General features: G+C 42.2%; 2 protein-coding genes across 8 annotated transcripts; one reads left to right on the top strand and one right to left on the bottom strand.

The window, feature by feature from the left end:
* Window positions 1-2,421: 2,421 nt before the first annotated feature.
* Window positions 2,422-8,782, top strand: LOC110979313 (ribonucleoside-diphosphate reductase subunit M2-like). Of its 3 annotated transcripts, XM_022235009.2 has the most exons (8): window positions 2,425-2,656; window positions 2,953-3,003; window positions 4,296-4,352; window positions 4,613-4,705; window positions 4,919-5,223; window positions 5,776-6,004; window positions 6,669-6,887; window positions 7,060-8,782. In XM_022235009.2, the coding sequence occupies exons 1-8, from the start codon at window positions 2,567-2,569 to the stop codon at window positions 7,210-7,212; spliced, it is 1,197 nt and encodes a 398-aa protein (XP_022090701.2). In that variant the 5' UTR covers window positions 2,425-2,566; the 3' UTR covers window positions 7,213-8,782. The 3 variants fall into 3 exon arrangements, with proteins under 3 accessions (XP_022090708.2, XP_022090701.2, XP_022090716.2); XM_022235016.2 differs by lacking the exon at window positions 2,953-3,003 and having other exon boundaries at window positions 2,422-2,656; XM_022235024.2 differs by lacking the exons at window positions 2,425-2,656; window positions 2,953-3,003 and adding an exon at window positions 3,080-3,293.
* A 626-nt stretch (window positions 8,783-9,408) lies between these two features.
* On the bottom strand, window positions 9,409-17,121 carry LOC110979331 (putative E3 ubiquitin-protein ligase RNF144A). Of its 5 annotated transcripts, none has more exons than XM_022235038.2 (9): window positions 16,959-17,121; window positions 15,925-16,116; window positions 15,189-15,293; window positions 14,605-14,665; window positions 14,380-14,489; window positions 13,631-13,755; window positions 12,999-13,143; window positions 12,664-12,753; window positions 9,409-12,136 (listed from the first exon to the last, which is right to left on the bottom strand). In XM_022235038.2, exons 2-9 carry the CDS (start codon window positions 16,051-16,053, stop codon window positions 11,996-11,998), a joined length of 906 nt encoding a protein of 301 aa, XP_022090730.2. In that variant the 5' UTR covers window positions 16,054-16,116; window positions 16,959-17,121; the 3' UTR covers window positions 9,409-11,995. The 5 variants fall into 5 exon arrangements, with proteins under 5 accessions (XP_022090730.2, XP_022090739.2, XP_087005053.1 ...); XM_022235047.2 differs by having other exon boundaries at window positions 16,963-17,119; XM_087148927.1 differs by having other exon boundaries at window positions 16,742-17,118.
* Between the last annotated feature and the right edge of the window lie 597 nt (window positions 17,122-17,718).

The following is a 17,718-nucleotide window of genomic DNA, read 5'->3' as shown; positions in this document are numbered from 1 at the left end:
GAATGAAGGCTAAAGTCTTGGCCGGAGGATGTTTTTTTCAAAATTATTTGCCCGTAGTACATGTTGTATTTTCCGATTGTTATAAAAAATATTGGTATTGATAACTAGCGACCAGGGAACCGAGACTACGTGATGTAAGTACCTGCACGCGGCCGTGCATGTATAGATTCATTCCAAATATTTCGGTAGTGTACATAAATCCAGTCTTGTTTGGAAAAATGTAATTTTTAATTACCAGGAGTGAACATTAAATATAATATTGCCGTTCCAGGCCTGAAGTCCTGGAATGGCCGAATCTCGCGTTGGACGGGTTGGGTACGTATTGTCTTCATTGACAAAGTCACCAGCTTTTGGCCACTTCAAACTCAGTGCCCATATCCTAAATTCTGCAGGTAAATCACGATGTACACTCCAAAACTTATTTGTAATAACGTTATTTATTGCACAAAATAATCCAAAATTGGATCGGAATGGTGCATACGAAGTGATCTAACTTTGATTAAGGTTTGGGATTATAAACCTTTAAAATTAAAGGAGGGCGCCTTGACCATCCTTGCATTACGTTTATTCTAGAAGTTCTGGTTAAGAGCTCCCGTCCTGCATACGTGTCAGGGCCTAGCTGAGCGGATTTTTATGGCCATGGATATCCAGGCTAGATTAAAGGCTAGACGTAAGTACAGTACGTTTGTGTGTCATCAATACGAGCGTTTTACAATAGTGCGCCACCAAGAGTTTGCAACACGTTGGCCAATTATAACGCACGAAAATTGTCGACCCTTTCCAAACGCGCACTGGGTCGACAAATTTTGCGCATTGTGATTGGCCAGCGCGTTCCAAACTCTTGGTGGCGCACTATTGTGAAACGGCCGTATTGTTTTTTTCGATCAATATTTTTCAGTTGTATTCCACTTTCAAATGCAGCAAAATTCCTTTCCTTTCTAATTCTTGACTCTTTAGGATTTTTTTTTCAAAGTCCGAAATTTCAACTGTCACGAGAGGTGAAGACTAGTCTCCTTCCAAGACTGGCTATAAACTATTTTCCCAATCACATTAGAGTGTGGTATATGTCAAGACTATATATTGTGCAGAGTCGCTGACTCGAGTCATGTGACTTGGACTCGAGTCCGACTTGAGTCGCTATTTTCGTGACTTGTGACTTGATTTGTAAATACCAGCTTTGACTTGTGACTTGACTTAGAGTTGCAAAAAATGACTTGTTATCAACCCAAGTCAGACGCTACTTCACCGGCCCCATGTATTTGTATAACTTGTAACTCTGTAAGTTGACGCCTAGTTCTTTTTGCTTATCACAGCTGGACAAAATAATGTGCAGCTAGCTTGACTTGTACTTGGACAATGAGACTTGTGACTTGACTGGTGTTTAGACCAGCTTGACTTGTGACTTGACTTGGACTTGCAAAAAAAGTTTTGCTGCCACTCCTGATAGTGTGAAAAAAATCTTGCTCCCGTACAATCAAAAGATGCATAGCAGTGTGTTTATCGCCACACTGTTGTATTGCCGTGCTCTCTCAGATTCTTCGAACGCCCCAGACTTTTCGATCTTTAATGAAAAAGATGTGGTTGATACTTAAATGTTAAGGGCACCACGTTTTGTGACCAACCGATTCTGCTTCTGAACTTACTAGAAATTGTTCTCTGAACTTGAAACTTTCAAAATAGAGATATTTTGGTAGCCCTTTTTCCATTGGCGTCATCGTACCCATTAGCTACTACCCTTGACACTATTCTTTCCACATCAAGGACGCGTCGAGGTCATCATGCCTGGGAAAGTTTTTTTAGAGAAAAGAAAAACGAGTCTTTGATTCACATCGCTCGCTAAAGGTTTTTATTAAAAAATTGTAAAAAAGTAAAGATAGAACATCACCCCAGTGCAATCATGTTGGTCTACAACGCATTATGTATATTTCGGTCGTCTCATCATTTGCAGAGGATATAGACGAAAGGGGGTTTTGATATGGGGAGGGAGTCAGGGGACTAGGGGCAGGACACAATCAGTGATAAAATAGTTCCGATTGTGGTCCAATGTCTGTTGGACTATTCCAAGTTCTCAAGGTTGTCTTAAAGGTTATCTTTCTAATAAATTGCACTACGGCTAATTACCAACATTTAATTAATAGTGCACGTAACTCATATGTATAATAGATTTATTGAAAATATTCACGAGTACAAGTTACTGCATTTTACCCTTTGAATGACCTTATTGAAGAGACAAGATCGGTGAACACCCCTGTTTGCATTCTATGGTCCTACCCAAGTACGCCATCTCCGCATGGCTTGCACTCAGCAACCAATCATGGGAAGTTTATTGAGGTAAGATTAGTCAAGAGCCAATTGGCGTACTTTATTCTTGGCGTTGTAGCCCGGTTTGTTCTCTTTATGTAAATATGCTGGCGGCCGGGGCGCCGGCGCCAAAATCAATTTTAGGGTGGAAGAACCGGTCTTTCATTCGACCAGTTGCTCCCGTCCTGTCCACAAGTCCATATCCCACCTCAAATACCATCAGTTGAACTGCCTTTCCCGCCGTAAGGTAGCCCCCAAACTCAAAATGTTGTCCATGCACTCACCAGATTCTACCAAGATGAAGACCCTGACCAACAACCTCCAAAACGCGAGGATCAACGACCAGGAAAACCAGGTAACTTTTTGTGTTGGTCATGCTTTTGTTCGGGAATCGACAGACCCAGGACTAGTCGCCTACTATAACTGTACTTAACTTAGAGTGCACTGAAATTTGGAAACGTTCATTGGGAAGTTTTGACATTCACTGAATTCACTTGTTTCATTTAAAACTATGCCAGTAAGCCTACATATTTAAACTTAGTGATCAGATCATGGGGGAATAAGAACATTTTCGTCAGTAAAATGATGGGTTCCTGGTTTAGTCAGGACTACCATGACCTCATGGACCGTATTTTTCATTTCCACGTACAGCACCCAATGAAGACGAAACAATTAAAAGTTTTGGGAGACAGTCAGAAACACGTAAGTGAAGGCGAATGTTCTTTGTTTGCACCGACCTTAAGTAATGTTTCGGTTAAAATCGGTTGGGATTTTTTGTTCTGCTTGTGTAATCAACTGATTATGCAACATTAGCTGAGCGCGGGAAGGCTAACCGAAGCCCATTGTTTGCGTGTCTTAGAATCGAATGCCTGCTGCGTATTCAGAGAGGATCAACAAGTGAATGGTGGTGGTCGTACGTGGCATTGCCATGTTCAGTAGTGGGATATTTCAACAGCGTGGATTGAATGAAATCAATTCAGCAGGAATTTAAGGTGGGGACTGGGGTTTCGCTGCAAGACTTGGCTAAGCCTAACTTAATTTACGATCATGCTTACGTACAAGTAGAAGTAGGCCTAGGCGTAACATGGCTAATGCAATAAATGCACAACTGTTTGTTTGAAAACTTAAGCTTAATTGATAGGCCCTAGGCCTAATTAGAAACCAGGATTTTGGTGAAAAATGTAGTTTGTTCAAAAAATGGTGGGAAATAAATGAGTCTTGCATCTGACGGCCCAAGGCTTTTTATAACCCTACCCTGCTCATGTACTTTACGGTTCAATAAACCCTTGCATCAAGGCGGAGTTGGAGGCTATTTTTTATTTCAATTTAATGACAATGAATACACAAAAGATTTACTCAAGCCTGTCGATCCTAGAGAGGAAGAAATGCCCTCTAACATTATGCCATACACAGGGGGTCTATACGGGCGATTCACAATAGTGCATCTCCAACGCAAGAGTTTGCAACACTTTAGCCAATCACAATCAACATGTCCTCAGGTCGTCTGTTACAAAATATACATTTATATTTCAGTCTGCATATTGGACATCTCGGTATGATATTTATGAGAAAAGAGATATGTACATTGCTGTGAAATAAATGGACCACTTATGTGCCTGGATCAACTGCAAGGCAGAGATAGTTTTTGAGCCCGTCCCCTCCTTTCATCGTTTGCCTCTGGAATAAAGACTCTAGGAAAGAGTTCCATACACAGACATCGCTACTTTCCCTGCAGTGGTACATCAGCCATCAGAATATAACGTGCCCTAAAAAGTCAGAAGGGCAAACACTGAAGCAATTCCACAGAAATTAGAGTTTGTGCACAGGGCGTCAAGTGATGTCCATGCATCCATGAAACTCTTTCCAATCTTTAAATTGGTAATTCTTTTTAGCTTGAGGTTATTTTAATATGCTGTTTGATTTGTCACATTTAAAGCTGGTAAATTTTTACCGAATCTCATCCTGGAAATGTTTATTAATGTTTCCCTCTTTAGAATATTATTCATACGTCAAAGACCCCCTCCAAAGAAGAAAAAAGGAAAGAACTGAAGGTGAGTGGAAAATAATTCCAAGGAATTCATGTTATTTTTCTATCAAGTTGCTGTGAGCTAAATGCATGTACCTCAATATCCGACGGTGACGATACTTCTTAATTGCGACATTCTCCCTGCACAATTCCCACAAAGTATGACTTGCACTGCAGAAGTAGAACTATTTCAGTGACAAGTGGAGTTCAATTATGCTTTGAAATTAACCATTCCAGGCCATTTATTACTCTTCGTGTTCAGAATTTTAACTTTGTTTTCCACAGGAATTTAAGAAAAAACAGCAAGACCTACTACAAGATGAGCCTTTGCTACGAGAGAACCCCCGTCGCTTCGTAATCTTCCCTATTCAGTATAAGGTAATGTCAACTAAATTATCCTAGTGTCCTACCTCTCCTATTGCAAATTGCCTTCCCTCTGTACATGGTTGGAATTGCCACCTACCCCACCTCTTCAAAGTGTAAAATGTGGAACTCGTCCATTAAATAAAGACAAGTTTGGAACGTTGTTTGAAATGGCCGTTTGTTGCAAGATTGATAAAACTTGATTCTGGCTGTCAATTGTCATTTTAGGACATCTGGGAGATGTACAAAAAGGCCGAGGCGTCTTTCTGGACAGTAGAGGAGGTTGATCTCTCCAAGGATCTACCGGACTGGGAAACGCTCAAGAAGGAGGAGAAACACTTCATTTCGCATGTCCTGGCCTTCTTTGCCGCCAGTGACGGCATCGTCAATGAGAACTTGGTGGAGCGCTTCAGCCAGGAGGTGCAGGTGCCCGAGGCCCGCTGCTTCTATGGCTTCCAGATAGCAATCGAGAACATCCACTCAGAGATGTACAGCTTGCTTATCGACACCTACATCCGGGACCCAGACGAAAGGTACGCTGCTCACGCTCACAAATGTAAAGGTCACCCATGTGCTCTGAATCTTGAATCTTCCTATCTGCCTCAAGCAGGCTAGCACTCCCTTGTCGAGTTCATTGGTAGCGATGCGACCGTGTCACCTGCACTGTATGGTTGTTTGTGAACCAGCAAAGTTCAGTTCTCGAACAAAATAGCCTCTGTCACTGCGAAAAATGCATCCTCTCTTAATCCGGCTAGAGTCTCAGTAGAAAGCAGTCCTTCAAAAAGGGTCTATCGCTCATGCCAGAATGAGGCAGTTTAGAGCCGTGTCCAAAACGGGCTTCCAGAGCTTGCAGCCAGGTCTGTTGTCTGTACTTCTCCACCTATTTCCAATGGAGTGAAGACCAAGACCTAGCTGATTCTTAGGCAGCCTAAAAATGTACCCTGATTCCCCAAAACGTGTACACACCTGTAGATCTAGCAGATTTGAAACCACTTAACTTCTTCCATGGGGAAGTTTGAATATTTGACACGTGCATACTTTGTCTTCTGAAACAGACGATTTGTTTTTTTTTTCTCTATTTGAAGGACGTTCCTGTTCAATGCAATTGAGACTCTGCCTTGTGTTAAGAAGAAGGCAGATTGGGCTCTGAACTGGATCAACTCGGACTCGACCACCTATGGGGAGAGGGTCGTGGCCTTCGCAGCCGTGGAGGGCATTTTCTTCTCGGGTTCATTTGCTTCCATCTTCTGGTTGAAGAAGAGGGGATTAATGCATGGCCTGACCTTTTCTAACGAGCTGATCAGCCGCGACGAGGTATGTCGCACTTCATTAAGGTTTTTATCATTACAAGTTGCTAAAAAAAAGCCTTATACATGTATTGAGTCTTGTTCAGCTTGGAAGATCTTCAGCTTGCCAGTTATATACTTGTGGTCAAAATTTAGTGTCCATATTCTTACTGCTGCCAATTGTTGGCCCACTGATACAGTGGCTTGTCAGGGGGCCTTGGGCCCTTTGGCGCTCCCTCTTAGAATTGGTGAAGCAATAGACCGATTGTACCCACTAAGTCACATGACCTACATGTACACTGGGTGTGAAATATCAAACATTGTGTCTGCCAAAAGTAGTGTTTCATGAGTATCATTTACCAAAAATAGTCGACAGTAGGTATCGGACTCGGACTGCTGATGTTCAGGGTGCTTTACCGTTAAACTTGGTTATATTGTTTGTAAACAACACTCTAAACTCACATTGCCACGGGGTTGATACCCACTTTAGGTTGCGTGATTAAGCGGGTCCATTATGAGTTCAAACCAAAATTATGGCCAGACACAATGGAGTTCCTCCTGCAGAAAATAAGCTTCCGAAGTATGCCCTTTATGTTGGGCCCGGTTATGCTACTGTATCAAATGTTTTGGCTGTAAAGAATTGAACAGTGTTTCGGTTGTTAAAGTGACTCCTTTTTTCAACCAATCCTCAGGGGCTGCACTGTGACTTTGCCTGCCTTATGTTCAGCCATCTGGTCCACAAGCCGTCGGAGGAGCGCATCAAGGCCATCATCAGGGAGGCTGTCCTGATCGAGCAGGAGTTCCTGACAGACGCCCTGCCCTGCTCCCTCATTGGCATGAATGCCACGCTCATGAAGCAGTACATAGAGTTTGTGGCCGACCGGTTACTCCTAGAGCTGAAATGCACAAAGGTATGTTCCTTTCTGGTTTTGACTGTACAACCTAATGGCCACTAGTCCAAAAACTGTGTTTTGAAGATGGCAAACTCGATCCCCCCCTCCCTAAGAACACCCGATCAACTTCTAAAATATTGTTGATCAAGCACTAATATATAAATGTTTTTTTTTTACTGATTTCATGCAGATCTGGAATGTGGAAAACCCTTTTGACTTTATGGAAAACATCTCGCTGGAGGGTAAGACAAATTTCTTTGAGAAGAGGGTCGGCGAGTACCAGCGATCAGGTGTCATGGCGTCCAAAGAAGAGCAGGTGTTCAGACTAGACGCAGACTTCTAGATAAGAGACACGAGCAGATGAGATATATCTGAACCCCCTCTACATTTGCTGTTAATCCCAGTCATTCTTTCCTTCAAGTCAAGTGTAATGCTTCATAAATGGCAGTTGAATTGTGTCAAAACAAGTCCTGTAAGATGTAATTTTGGGGGAAACGTCATGTTGCAATAAGTTTCCAACAATTATCTTTGTGGTGCTACATTTTAATCCTTGGCGTTGTGTAGTTAAATGTGTTACCTCCCTTCTAACAGTTTTGACAAAATCCTTTATCTCAACTTTTTATACCAGAGAGTCTTTTTACCCTGAATTTTAAAGTTCTTTTCCCGAGTGGATTAAGTGGTAGACTAAACTCAGTGTGAGAATACAGATATCATGGGCCAATGCGAGCCGGGATATCAGCTAGCAATGCATGCTGGGACAGTGGCAAGCAGGGCAGCTTCAATGTTTGTATTTTCTGTTTCCGTTTGTCAGCAACAGACTAGAGCAACAATGAACGAGCAAGTGGTTATTTCTATAATTAAGTTTTTATTCCGTCAGCATAGCCATTTATGGGCACTCTACGGATATGAGATTTCTACTTAAAGAGTTCTACGTATTGTAAGGTCGAAAACAGTAATATGGAAGTTTTTTCAGTCAGGTTGGTTTATGCTTTGATACAAAGAAAATCAGCATGCAAGTTTTATTGTAAATATTAGTTATTATTGGGCACTTTTTATATTCAGTCAGAGTCGACCAGCCAAACACTGCCATTTAACACCAATCTGTCAAAATAAGTGAGAATTAGCAACGTTGAAGGCAAGTTTGAAATTTTGCTGGATATTTTTTTCAAACTTTCATTTATAGGCAGATAGTTGCCATTAGGACGTTTGAAAATTAGACCAAAATGGAGGATGACCTGTACTTAGCTTACTTTTTGTGTTTTCACATTTTTTCTCGTGTACTTAAAAAGTGATTTATGTAGCATGCATTTTATTTGTTCTGAATGTTTTTTAAATGGTAATGCCATTTGTGTCTTAAACTTGAAAGTAAAAATTTTTAACCAATATTGAAATAGTGGAGTGATCAGGAGTGAATGGACATGGATGGAGACCGATTGCATAACTTTGCCGGAAATTCCTTTGTTTGTAATACATTTTCAAGGTCATTGAACTTTTTTACTGCATTTGTAACTACATGTACACGTTTTTACTACCCCACATTCCATGCAGTTATCTTTTCCTCATTATACCTCTAAGCTCGTAATTTGTAATGACTTCTAGGGCTCATGGCTGAACAAGTGCTCACCAAAGCAGCTGTCGTGTCTTCATCTAGCTGTCTGAAGATGATGTTGTGTACATTTTATACATTCCGGAATTGTACCTGAACTTCCCTTTGAATAATTTAAAAGTTTCAACAAGGTTTTCTCTTCACTGAACTGCAATGACATACCTGTATACACTTTCAGCCTCATTTTACACTGGAGAGGGAAGAGAAATCCTTGTACAGTACTTGTATTGACAAATCTTCACGTAGACCTGAGTTTGTAAATATAATTTAATCCTGTTTCTTGTCTTTAAAAATAATAAGCAACAAACCTGGTGTACGTGCCATTTTTTATTGCAAAGTTCTGTAAGCTTGACGGTCTTTTGAATCATTTAAATTTGGGTCTACTTTGAATTATTTACCCATGGAATTAAGTCCCACAAACCAAGCTTTAGAACGCATTTTAAAAAGTACATGTACTTGTTTTTACGTGAATCCGAACATTTCTGGGGTTCTGCAAGACTGAGAATTGTACAAAGATAAATATGGAAGAATGGACAGCCTGCAGCTCGTTTCCAAAGCATTAAACGGGTGTGAGAATTAGCTTTCTTTTGGAAAGATGTCGACCCTGAATTTTAGCTTTTGGTACACCTGGTCTGTACACGAGTATGGAACTCTTACATTTCAGCCTTTTTGCGAGCCGTTTTCAGCTTTAATTTTAAGTGGCCACTCACACCCCTGATCAAAGTTAATCTTTTGGAATGGGCAAATTCTCTATTTCAAAGACGTAAGGTCAGCAGGGAACAAGCGTGCGTGGAAGTTGGTGTGAAGCTGCATGGATAGGGCAAAACATGCGCATCTGAATGACCTTGCTTCATTTCGGACGTGCACTTTTGGAATAAGAACTGGCTTTTTTAATGTACACAATGGGGGGGGAAGAACTTTCAATTCATGAGATGCATTTTGTGCAGTGACTTTTATTTACTGTATATACTGGGTGGTGTAAATGAACACGAGGTGGGATTATTAACAGTTTCAAGATTTCATGACATGTTCAGCGGCTGCTGGACAGTTTCGGAACGAACACTTTTCCCGACCTTGACAAAATGTGCTGTTAGCACCACACAAAAGTCACTTTCTGTAAGTTTTTTTTCTAGGCCTTAACTAGATGAGCAAAACAACTGATAATGACTGACGGGCCAATGAAAGGAGGCGGCGCTCGGTCATGTAGGCGACCAGGCAGCTCTTTTTAGAGATAGCCCTGCCTGCCTCATTCCCAATCGTCCTTGTAAACATTTCTTAAAAGCACATTTATCAAACTTTTAGGTGTTTAAAGATCCAACATTGGTCCCACTTGTATAAAATATTGTTAAATACGCACAGAATAGTTCCTGGCTATTAAACCACTACACGTGGGATGGGGATCATTGGACCAGTGAGTTGTACAATAACACGGCATAGGTGACCTGTGATGGACATAAGCATTTTTAGACTGGAGTTTCTGGAACACTGCACAGGGAGTCGAAGTACTTATGCACTTTTACTTCATCTGTGTCATGTTATCCTGACTTCTAAAAAAAACTATACATGTATACTCTTAACATTATTAATGCATAACCAAAACTGTTTATCACGTAGTGCTCAGTCAGTGTGCCGTGGCCTATGCTGTTTTGGCACATGCACATGTATTACACGACTCCATTCAAGGATCTTACAGCCTTCAATGTTAACTCCAAATTTCATCTTTCATTTTTAAACTCCATATGTCGCCCTGTGTTTTGTAACCTGTACACACTGCCCTTCATTTTACATTAACCACTTGCTGAAGGTGCACTTTTGGGGCTGAAAACCCAACTTTCGAAAGGGCAAGTAAATCCGCGGATATTTGAAATTCAGCCAAAACACCACAGGTAACAAGCTGCAGGTCGTGCAGAGTGGCCACGGACTTGTTGTGTCTATACAAAATAAATGTGAGACTAAATGTACGTAAACGTGTACTGTACATGTCATTAGGCACGGGGGGGGGGGATCAGCAGTTTATCCCATCAGCTTGCCTTCCCCCATGAAAAAAAAATTGCCTGATTATGTCTACTTGGCCTCCATAGAGCAAACTGGTTTGCAGAGAAAGACAACTGTGAAACACGTGCGGTGGCAACGGGTAAATCCTTTTCCCAGAAAGACAATTAAAATAATATACCGCATTTACAGTTATACATTTGTAAAAGCCGTAAACTGTGCCAAATTAGAATTGCCATCTTGTGCATCTTGTTGGAGAATTGTCTATGCAAGTAAAAGAATGACATAATTGCACAAAATGCAAGAGTTCAAGGAATGTGCATCCTTACGAACAAACTTTACGCGTAAAATCAAGTACACACTGTATGGCCATACATATGAAACCAAAACTAACCTTCAGAAAAATAAAAGCGTATACGGTGAAGAATTCACACTGAGGAAAGATCAGGTGGTAACAAACGGTCCGTGCAAGCTTCGCACTGCAGTAAAACTAATCCATTACATGTACATTGCAAAGTTCAATTTTTTGGCTTCTTCCTCAACCAGATTCAAGTAAGTCCACTTGTGAAACTAAAGCATTATTTGCTACAGTGTGCCGCTACCGTCAGATTTTTTTTTCCTTTTTCTAACAAATGCGTACATAAATAAAAACAACTATATATACACACAAATGGTAAGTAAACATATTTTTAATTGGGTTACACTCCTGCTCCAAATTGTACGGATAAGCATGGCTAAATTGCATCAAAATCGTTTCCAAACTCGAGATCAAAATCTTGGCTCCCATTTGTCGGCAGAATCTCTGTGTATTATGAAGTAATTAACAGTCACACGCACAAAAGAGGTGACATCCCATAGCCCTGATTCCCAAACAGGTGTATACATCACATAGAATCTTGCCAGATTAGGTGGAGTTGGCAGGTTGAATCTGTGTCCTACTTGCCAATTGCATCCTTCACCAAATGCTCAAAAATCTGCGTCTGTACGCAACGGTTCCCAACAAAGAATTGTCCTTACATGAAGAAGCCCGCCCTCTCTTGTTCTCACTCAGAGTGGATACCGTCATATACATTGCACTACTGAACGTGCTCCGGCATAAAAACCAATGTGAGGCTGCCTCCAACAATGTCTTGGTCATGGCTGGAGAGGACGTGAACTCCTATAAAAGCCAATGGCTGCAACCTCTCCCCATAAGCACGTGTCTTCAGAGTCAGCCATAGCCAAGTAAACCAGACAGGGCTTATCGCTTGTTCTGTGAAGGGGTCCTATGGGTAACAGCAGCTTTAAAACCAGGAGACACTCAGCTCAACTTCTGTGTCAAGTGTTCCAAGGCTATTTCATCTCAGCACTTCCCCCGTACATTACTGTGCAATGAGGCCGACAGAGTGCATCGCCAATAAACGCGAAACGAGTTGTTGAGACAGGATCACACGACTTCCATTTTTGCACATGTGCAAGGGCTCCCCAAAACGAGTTGTTGAGAAAGGATCACACGACTTCCATTTTTGCACATGTGCAAGGGCTCCCCCTAGGCTGGGGGTAAGTCATCGTCTTCGTCGCAGCATCGGCACCACTTGCACTTACAGCAGAGGATGCAGGGAGCTATCAGCAGGAGGAAAGGGGATACTAGCAGGAGGAGCAGGCCAAACCCGGCAAAGATGCCAACCACCTGTTGGGCAAACAGACACAACCAATCACAGTCAACAATCAATGTGCCCTTGGAATCCAGAAACTGTCACACGACGCTGTTCTTGCATCAGGCAGGGCAGAGCTAAGCTTTGAAGAATATTTGTGACCGAATCTTACAAACCAAGTTGCAAGTCGCTATAGCCACCTTTGCACGTCTTGCACACCAGTAAAGTAATACCAATCAATTAATGTACCGAAAAATGAACGCATAACTCTTTTTCTGGGATCTAGTCACATCTGATCTATAGGTACGTACAGCAATTCATTTGAAAATGATTCTTTTTACAGTAACTGAAAGCACCTCTTGGCATGAAGACACAAAACATGACAGCTCATCTGACCTTGATAAACAACAGTCAAAAAGTGGATTACGTTTTAAACCCTTGTTGTCACTAATTTCACCCTCCAAAGCTACACAAAATCATCAAGAAAATAGGAAACTTTTCCTGATAAAGTCCTGCGGAAGAGAACAGCAGACTTTTGCTCGGCAGACTTTGTTGGTCTTACCTGCGTTCTGTGCCATATAACTGACGCTCTGGAGTGTCCAAGCTTGTTCTTGCAAGGTCCTTTGTCGTAGTGTCGCAGTAAAAAATCATCCTGCAAATACAAAGTCCGTATACATGAGGGTAATTCCTCAGACTTGCCAACTTCAGAAGGACTAGGTTTCCTTGTCAAAAGTAAGGGACAAGGATAGATGGTCAACGTGAAGATTTACTAGGCGATATTTAGCTTTGCGTCGGGAGAGTTTGCAACATTTTTTTGCAACATTTGGGCCACACTGAGAATACAGCATATGAACATACTCGTGTTAGGGCAAAACCTGGGGAAAAACGAAGACTTACGTCGAGGTTTGCTAGGCAGTACCAACAGAACACGTGCTTGCATCGCTTGCACATCATCTGCGCACAGCCTTCGTCCCGCTCGATGGGGATGTGGCACATGGGGCATCGCTTGATCTTAGCAACCTCTTCATTGTCGAAAGGAATGCTACAAGACAAGACAGGCAAGACTAACTTAGGATAACAGTGCGGTGAAACAGTTGAAGGGGTCTGGCTGAATGCCGTGACGGACTCTTGGCAAATAGGACTGATCAGACTTTCTTGCGTCAGTATAGCTGAGATTTCAATATTTCATGGAGATCTTATACACAAAGGAAGTGCATTTGGAAAATTGCTGTTAGATGGATTGAAAGTGCAAAGATGCCTAGCGTACAAATGAGCTTTGCATGTAACGTGTCCAATGCTGTCATTCAACTGATATTGAAGGGATTTGCACATGGCAAAATTTGCTTAATGCAAGTGCCTGCTTACCAACTACAGGCAGACAAGCTGCAAGCAGGTAATAGCTACTCAGTTTTACGTGAGGTATTGATTGTGAGATGAAGTGAGCTTGTGAGCGACACATCTCAAGCAGATTGGAGCAAGAGGTTGTCTTTTCGCCTTGGTAAGTGGTGCAGAGTAAAATGCGGTCTTACCCTAGCGCTTCCAAGACTTGGGTGGAGCTGGAGCCTGTCTTGTGAGTCAATGTTCCCATGTACTCCCCGCACGACAGGTTGGCATGCCAGCGCGACTTGCAAATCGAACAGAAATCTGTGCCACACTGTGATAAAATCCAATATCTAAAATTTATGAGGCGGACATTTATGAAGGAAGTGAACTGTGGCATACATGCAAGTTGCCGACTTTCAAAGTTTCAAATGATGGGCAATGTTGGGATGTGGAATTCCACGGGGGGAGGCGGGGAGGAACTTGGCTACCCCACAGCTAAGCCTCTGACTTCAAGACAACAGAAATGGGCAATGCATGTTGTGATATAGAAAGAAGCCTTGATGCACCCAGGATTTGACGTGGAGGTGGGGAGGAGCTAATGCCCTCCCAACCTCTCGTTGCGACACAGGGGACTGGGATGCATCAGCGTCAGTAGGTTAAGATGTAGGTGCACAGCGTATCTTCGTCTTTTCAGAGGGTGAAAAAAACATTCAAAACCTCGGGGAGGGGGGGGCTGGCTCAAGCCCCTGGAATCCCCGTCTTAGGTAGGCCATTGCTGGAAACATTCCTGGCAAAAGTAACTCAACATTTTCAAAAAACAGTTTGAAAATAAAATTTGCATAAACTAGCCCTTGGTCATCAACATGTCTCCTTCAGAGGTGCTAAACATCCTTTTGTTGAACAACAAACTCTCAATATTTTTTCTTCAGGGAAGGGGCGAGAGTTCCATACTCACAGTCGGGCAGTGAACTGGTTTAGCTTTAGATGGGTCCCCAGCGCAGACGTGACAGATAGTCTCACAGCCAACTTCGGGGCACCAGGTTCTGTTGGGATCCAAGTCCACCTCTGAGTAAAGAAAAAAAATAACATCTCAAGTTTCCATGGCAACAGATGCAACAAGAACCCAAACCTCTGTAAATAAAACAAGCAATTGTGGATTCAATCAAGAAAGTGCCCTTACCCAGTTCAAATTTGACATGTTTGTATCTTTCAAATACCTCACTCCCGACAAGAACTTTAACCTGTAACGTAATCAAAACAAAAATTTGGAAAGCTTAAAGCGACATGTGAAGTGGTAACAACAGAGGGGGAGGGTACACATGCTCTCCTGTCCTCTACTAAAGAACCAGATCAGTATTTCAAAACAAGACAAGGTCGTCCTGCAACAAAGCGCCTGACATCTTTATCAGTTTGAACATGTTCAGTGCATCTGAACCAGCGAAAGGCCATGCTGATAGCGCCAGCCTTACGCCCGAATGCCAGAGTATGGCACTGTGCTTCACATTTTTGCCAATGGTTCCTTGCCAATGTTAAAGGAACCATTACTGAGTACCAGCTTCAAGGGGTCTATTGACTTTCTCGAATGACTTTTGCTTTGAGCATGTGCTGTTGAAGTATCAAACTGGCTCATTGTTGTACGAGCTTCATATGTCTCATATACATCGTCCATACTTCATAGAGTGCTCATCCACATTGATTGGGTCATCGTGATTTCGGATGTGAAGTGGCATCCTAACTCTCAGCGCCTGTGGGATGATCTCCTACCTCGTTACCCTGGACTTTGCCCCTTTCTCGGCATGCTGCATCTGGGCAGGTAATGCTACTCACAGCGCCCTCTCGAATGAGAATTGATAAGTACTGACGAAGACACTGCAAACAGAGGGAGAATGATTAAACACCCACTGACGTCATTTCAACACAAAAAGTAAATGCATCCAACAAAATATGTAGTGCAGGTCTACAAAAGTTTACCCGTTATGCAATGAGCAACAGACACTTTCCTTTTAAGGTTGCAAACAACCAGTGTGGTGTTTTTCTTCCCTTGTGCAGTGCCATCATGCATGATGCACTTTGGGTCAGATTCTGTTAACAAGAGCTGGTACTTTGTCGTCGAGCAACCGCTCTCTGTAAGCTGAACACGCCTCAATGCATAGGCTTGAGTGGTTATGGGACAAAGTATACAGAATTGATTTTCATTAAAATGTGCACAAATTCTCAGGGCCTACACAAGGGTAGTGGGCATTTAGAACAGAAATGGTTTTCAAGGGCCAGGTCTATTCTCACCCTCTTTGACTGACTTAGGTCCCAGCAATGGGATAGTCCCAACCACAGTTGAAACGGATGATAGTCCCGACTTTAATTAAAGTGCTGAATTTGGGCTGGCTATTGTAGCTGCGACAGGCCCATTCACTACTTGGACCGATGCTACAGTTGGAGTGTTGTATTACTGTTGAGAGGGCACAAGGAGCGTACAATGTACATGCGTCCGTAGTTTACTCACCGAAATGCAATAAACACAGCTACATTCCTGCATCTGGTGCATATCCTTCATGGAATATTCACACAGACAGAGCTTGCATGTTATGAGGGGATCCAAGGCAAGATCACCGCTCACCGTACTGATTGCCATGACAACCCTTGTTAGGTACTGGCAGTGAACACTTCAAGGCGCTCATCCAAAGGTCTCATCAGTCTGGGTGACAGATCAATATTCATCTCAGGTTATAAAAATACCATTTTATTCAGGTGAAGAGAAGAATTTGACACAATTTTCATTACAAATTCCAACAATTTAAAAAGCCTTGGATAAAATTACAGGATTCTAATTTGATGTCAATTTTCAGATCAAAATATTGAACCACTTTTGAGAAATTTCTACCAGTTAGAAGCGAACATGAACCATGTCCAACATGTCCAAGGACGATGGGCAGACAGGATGCAGTTTAACACAGAAAAAGTAAAAACACAAAAACAGTTCATTAAAACTGGAAGCTAGCAGTATATACAAATCCATCTTTGCAGTAACGGGAAGAGTTCCATATATTAAGACGCCAGTAATTTTTCCCTACACTGACTTATTATTAGCAATCAGAAAGCAAAATCATCAGCTTATGTCCAGAAAAGTTCAATTTAGGAGGGAAAATACGAAGTCGTTTATTTAGGTAACACATAAAATTTTTCAGACCTGGCACAAAGTGGCAATCTCTAGGGTTCTTGTCTCATAGGGTTTGTGCACGCACGGGGTTGCAAGTGGCGTCCGTATTGTCACGTATGTGGAACTCTTTCTGGCTTTCTAGCTGTACACTATGTATACTCACACACAACTGACAATAGTGCTAGGCCTACCGGGTCTTTCTGCCTAGGCCTAAGCTGTTTCAGATCATGATGTAGGAAGGAGGGGAGAGATACAGTCTTATGACTGACTAGTGACAGGTTCAGTCTGCCAACAATGGAGCGAGCGCTAGCTTAGTATGGTAAAAGCATCAGCTACGGCACAAGTTTCTCACATAAAGTCATTAGTCTTTCAATTCTTACTAACGGGAGACGAATGTTATTCCGTTGCTCAGCGGTTACTCCATAGCTTTACGACATTACACAAATTGGAGATTTGCAAAGCGTTTGCGTACATAGATTTATTATACTGCCATAGCGTAACACTAGCAAATTTGATTATACGTGTACACATAAATGTGTACATATACGTACGCGCATGTCGCTTGAAGTTCCGGAAGCATTGTATTGACGGTACCACTTAACCTTGAAGGTAAACCAATTGCGAGGGTTCGCGTTGATCAAAATAATATTCGTGCTGTCTGACCACTAGTTCACACTTTTCAAGCTAATGAATTTGTGAAATTTAATATACATACTATCTTTCTAAAGATTATGTTTCTTTAAATGTTTGATAAATTCCTGAAATAAACAGGACATTGTTTTCTAAGGTGGGGTATTTCCCTGTGATGAAAATTGGACGATACCATACTCATGGACGAGTCTATGGAAGTTGCCGCAGCCAGTTCCCATAGAGTCGTGTGTAATTGTAAGCCACAGCCAAGTGATTCAGACAAGCAGCAGCACAGGTTAGACTGGTCCCCGTCCCCAAGCCTACAGACATCTGTCGCGAGGACCTCGATATTTTTGCATTGATCTCCAATGAAGGGAACAGTGGCGTAACCAAGGGGGAAGGGAACACATTCCCCCACAAATTTCCCATGCCCCAGGTGCCTTTCCTCTCCCCAAACCACATCATCACTGAAAGCCAGTGTTGTAACGAGTCGAGTCATTAACATTGTGA

This window comes from Acanthaster planci, linkage group LG18 (genome assembly GCF_054643075.1).
Source record: "Acanthaster planci isolate LZ-2023a linkage group LG18, COTS_SCS, whole genome shotgun sequence".
In the NCBI taxonomy this organism is placed as follows: Eukaryota; Metazoa; Echinodermata; class Asteroidea; order Valvatida; family Acanthasteridae; genus Acanthaster; species Acanthaster planci.
The sequence above is the reverse complement of the archived record's forward strand: the minus strand, read 5'-3'. Positions and strand labels throughout refer to the sequence as shown.

Bases quoted from the DNA above. Each gene is read 5' to 3' on its own strand.
- LOC110979313 (XM_022235009.2), top strand. From the start codon at position 2,567: ATGTTGTCCATGCACTCACCAGATTCTACCAAGATGAAGACCCTGACC. The intron at 3,004-4,295 runs GTAAGTGAAGGC...TTCCCTCTTTAG, and splicing joins TGGGAGACAGTCAGAAACAC to AATATTATTCATACGTCAAA. The intron at 6,005-6,668 runs GTATGTCGCACT...ACCAATCCTCAG, and splicing joins AGCTGATCAGCCGCGACGAG to GGGCTGCACTGTGACTTTGC.
- LOC110979331 (XM_022235038.2), bottom strand. From the start codon at position 16,053: ATGGCAATCAGTACGGTGAGCGGTGATCTTGCCTTGGATCCCCTCATA. The intron at 15,294-15,924 runs GTGAGTAAACTA...CTCTGTTTGCAG, and splicing joins GCTGTGTTTATTGCATTTCG to TGTCTTCGTCAGTACTTATC. The intron at 14,666-15,188 runs GTAGGAGATCAT...ATTACGTTACAG, and splicing joins GCAAAGTCCAGGGTAACGAG to GTTAAAGTTCTTGTCGGGAG.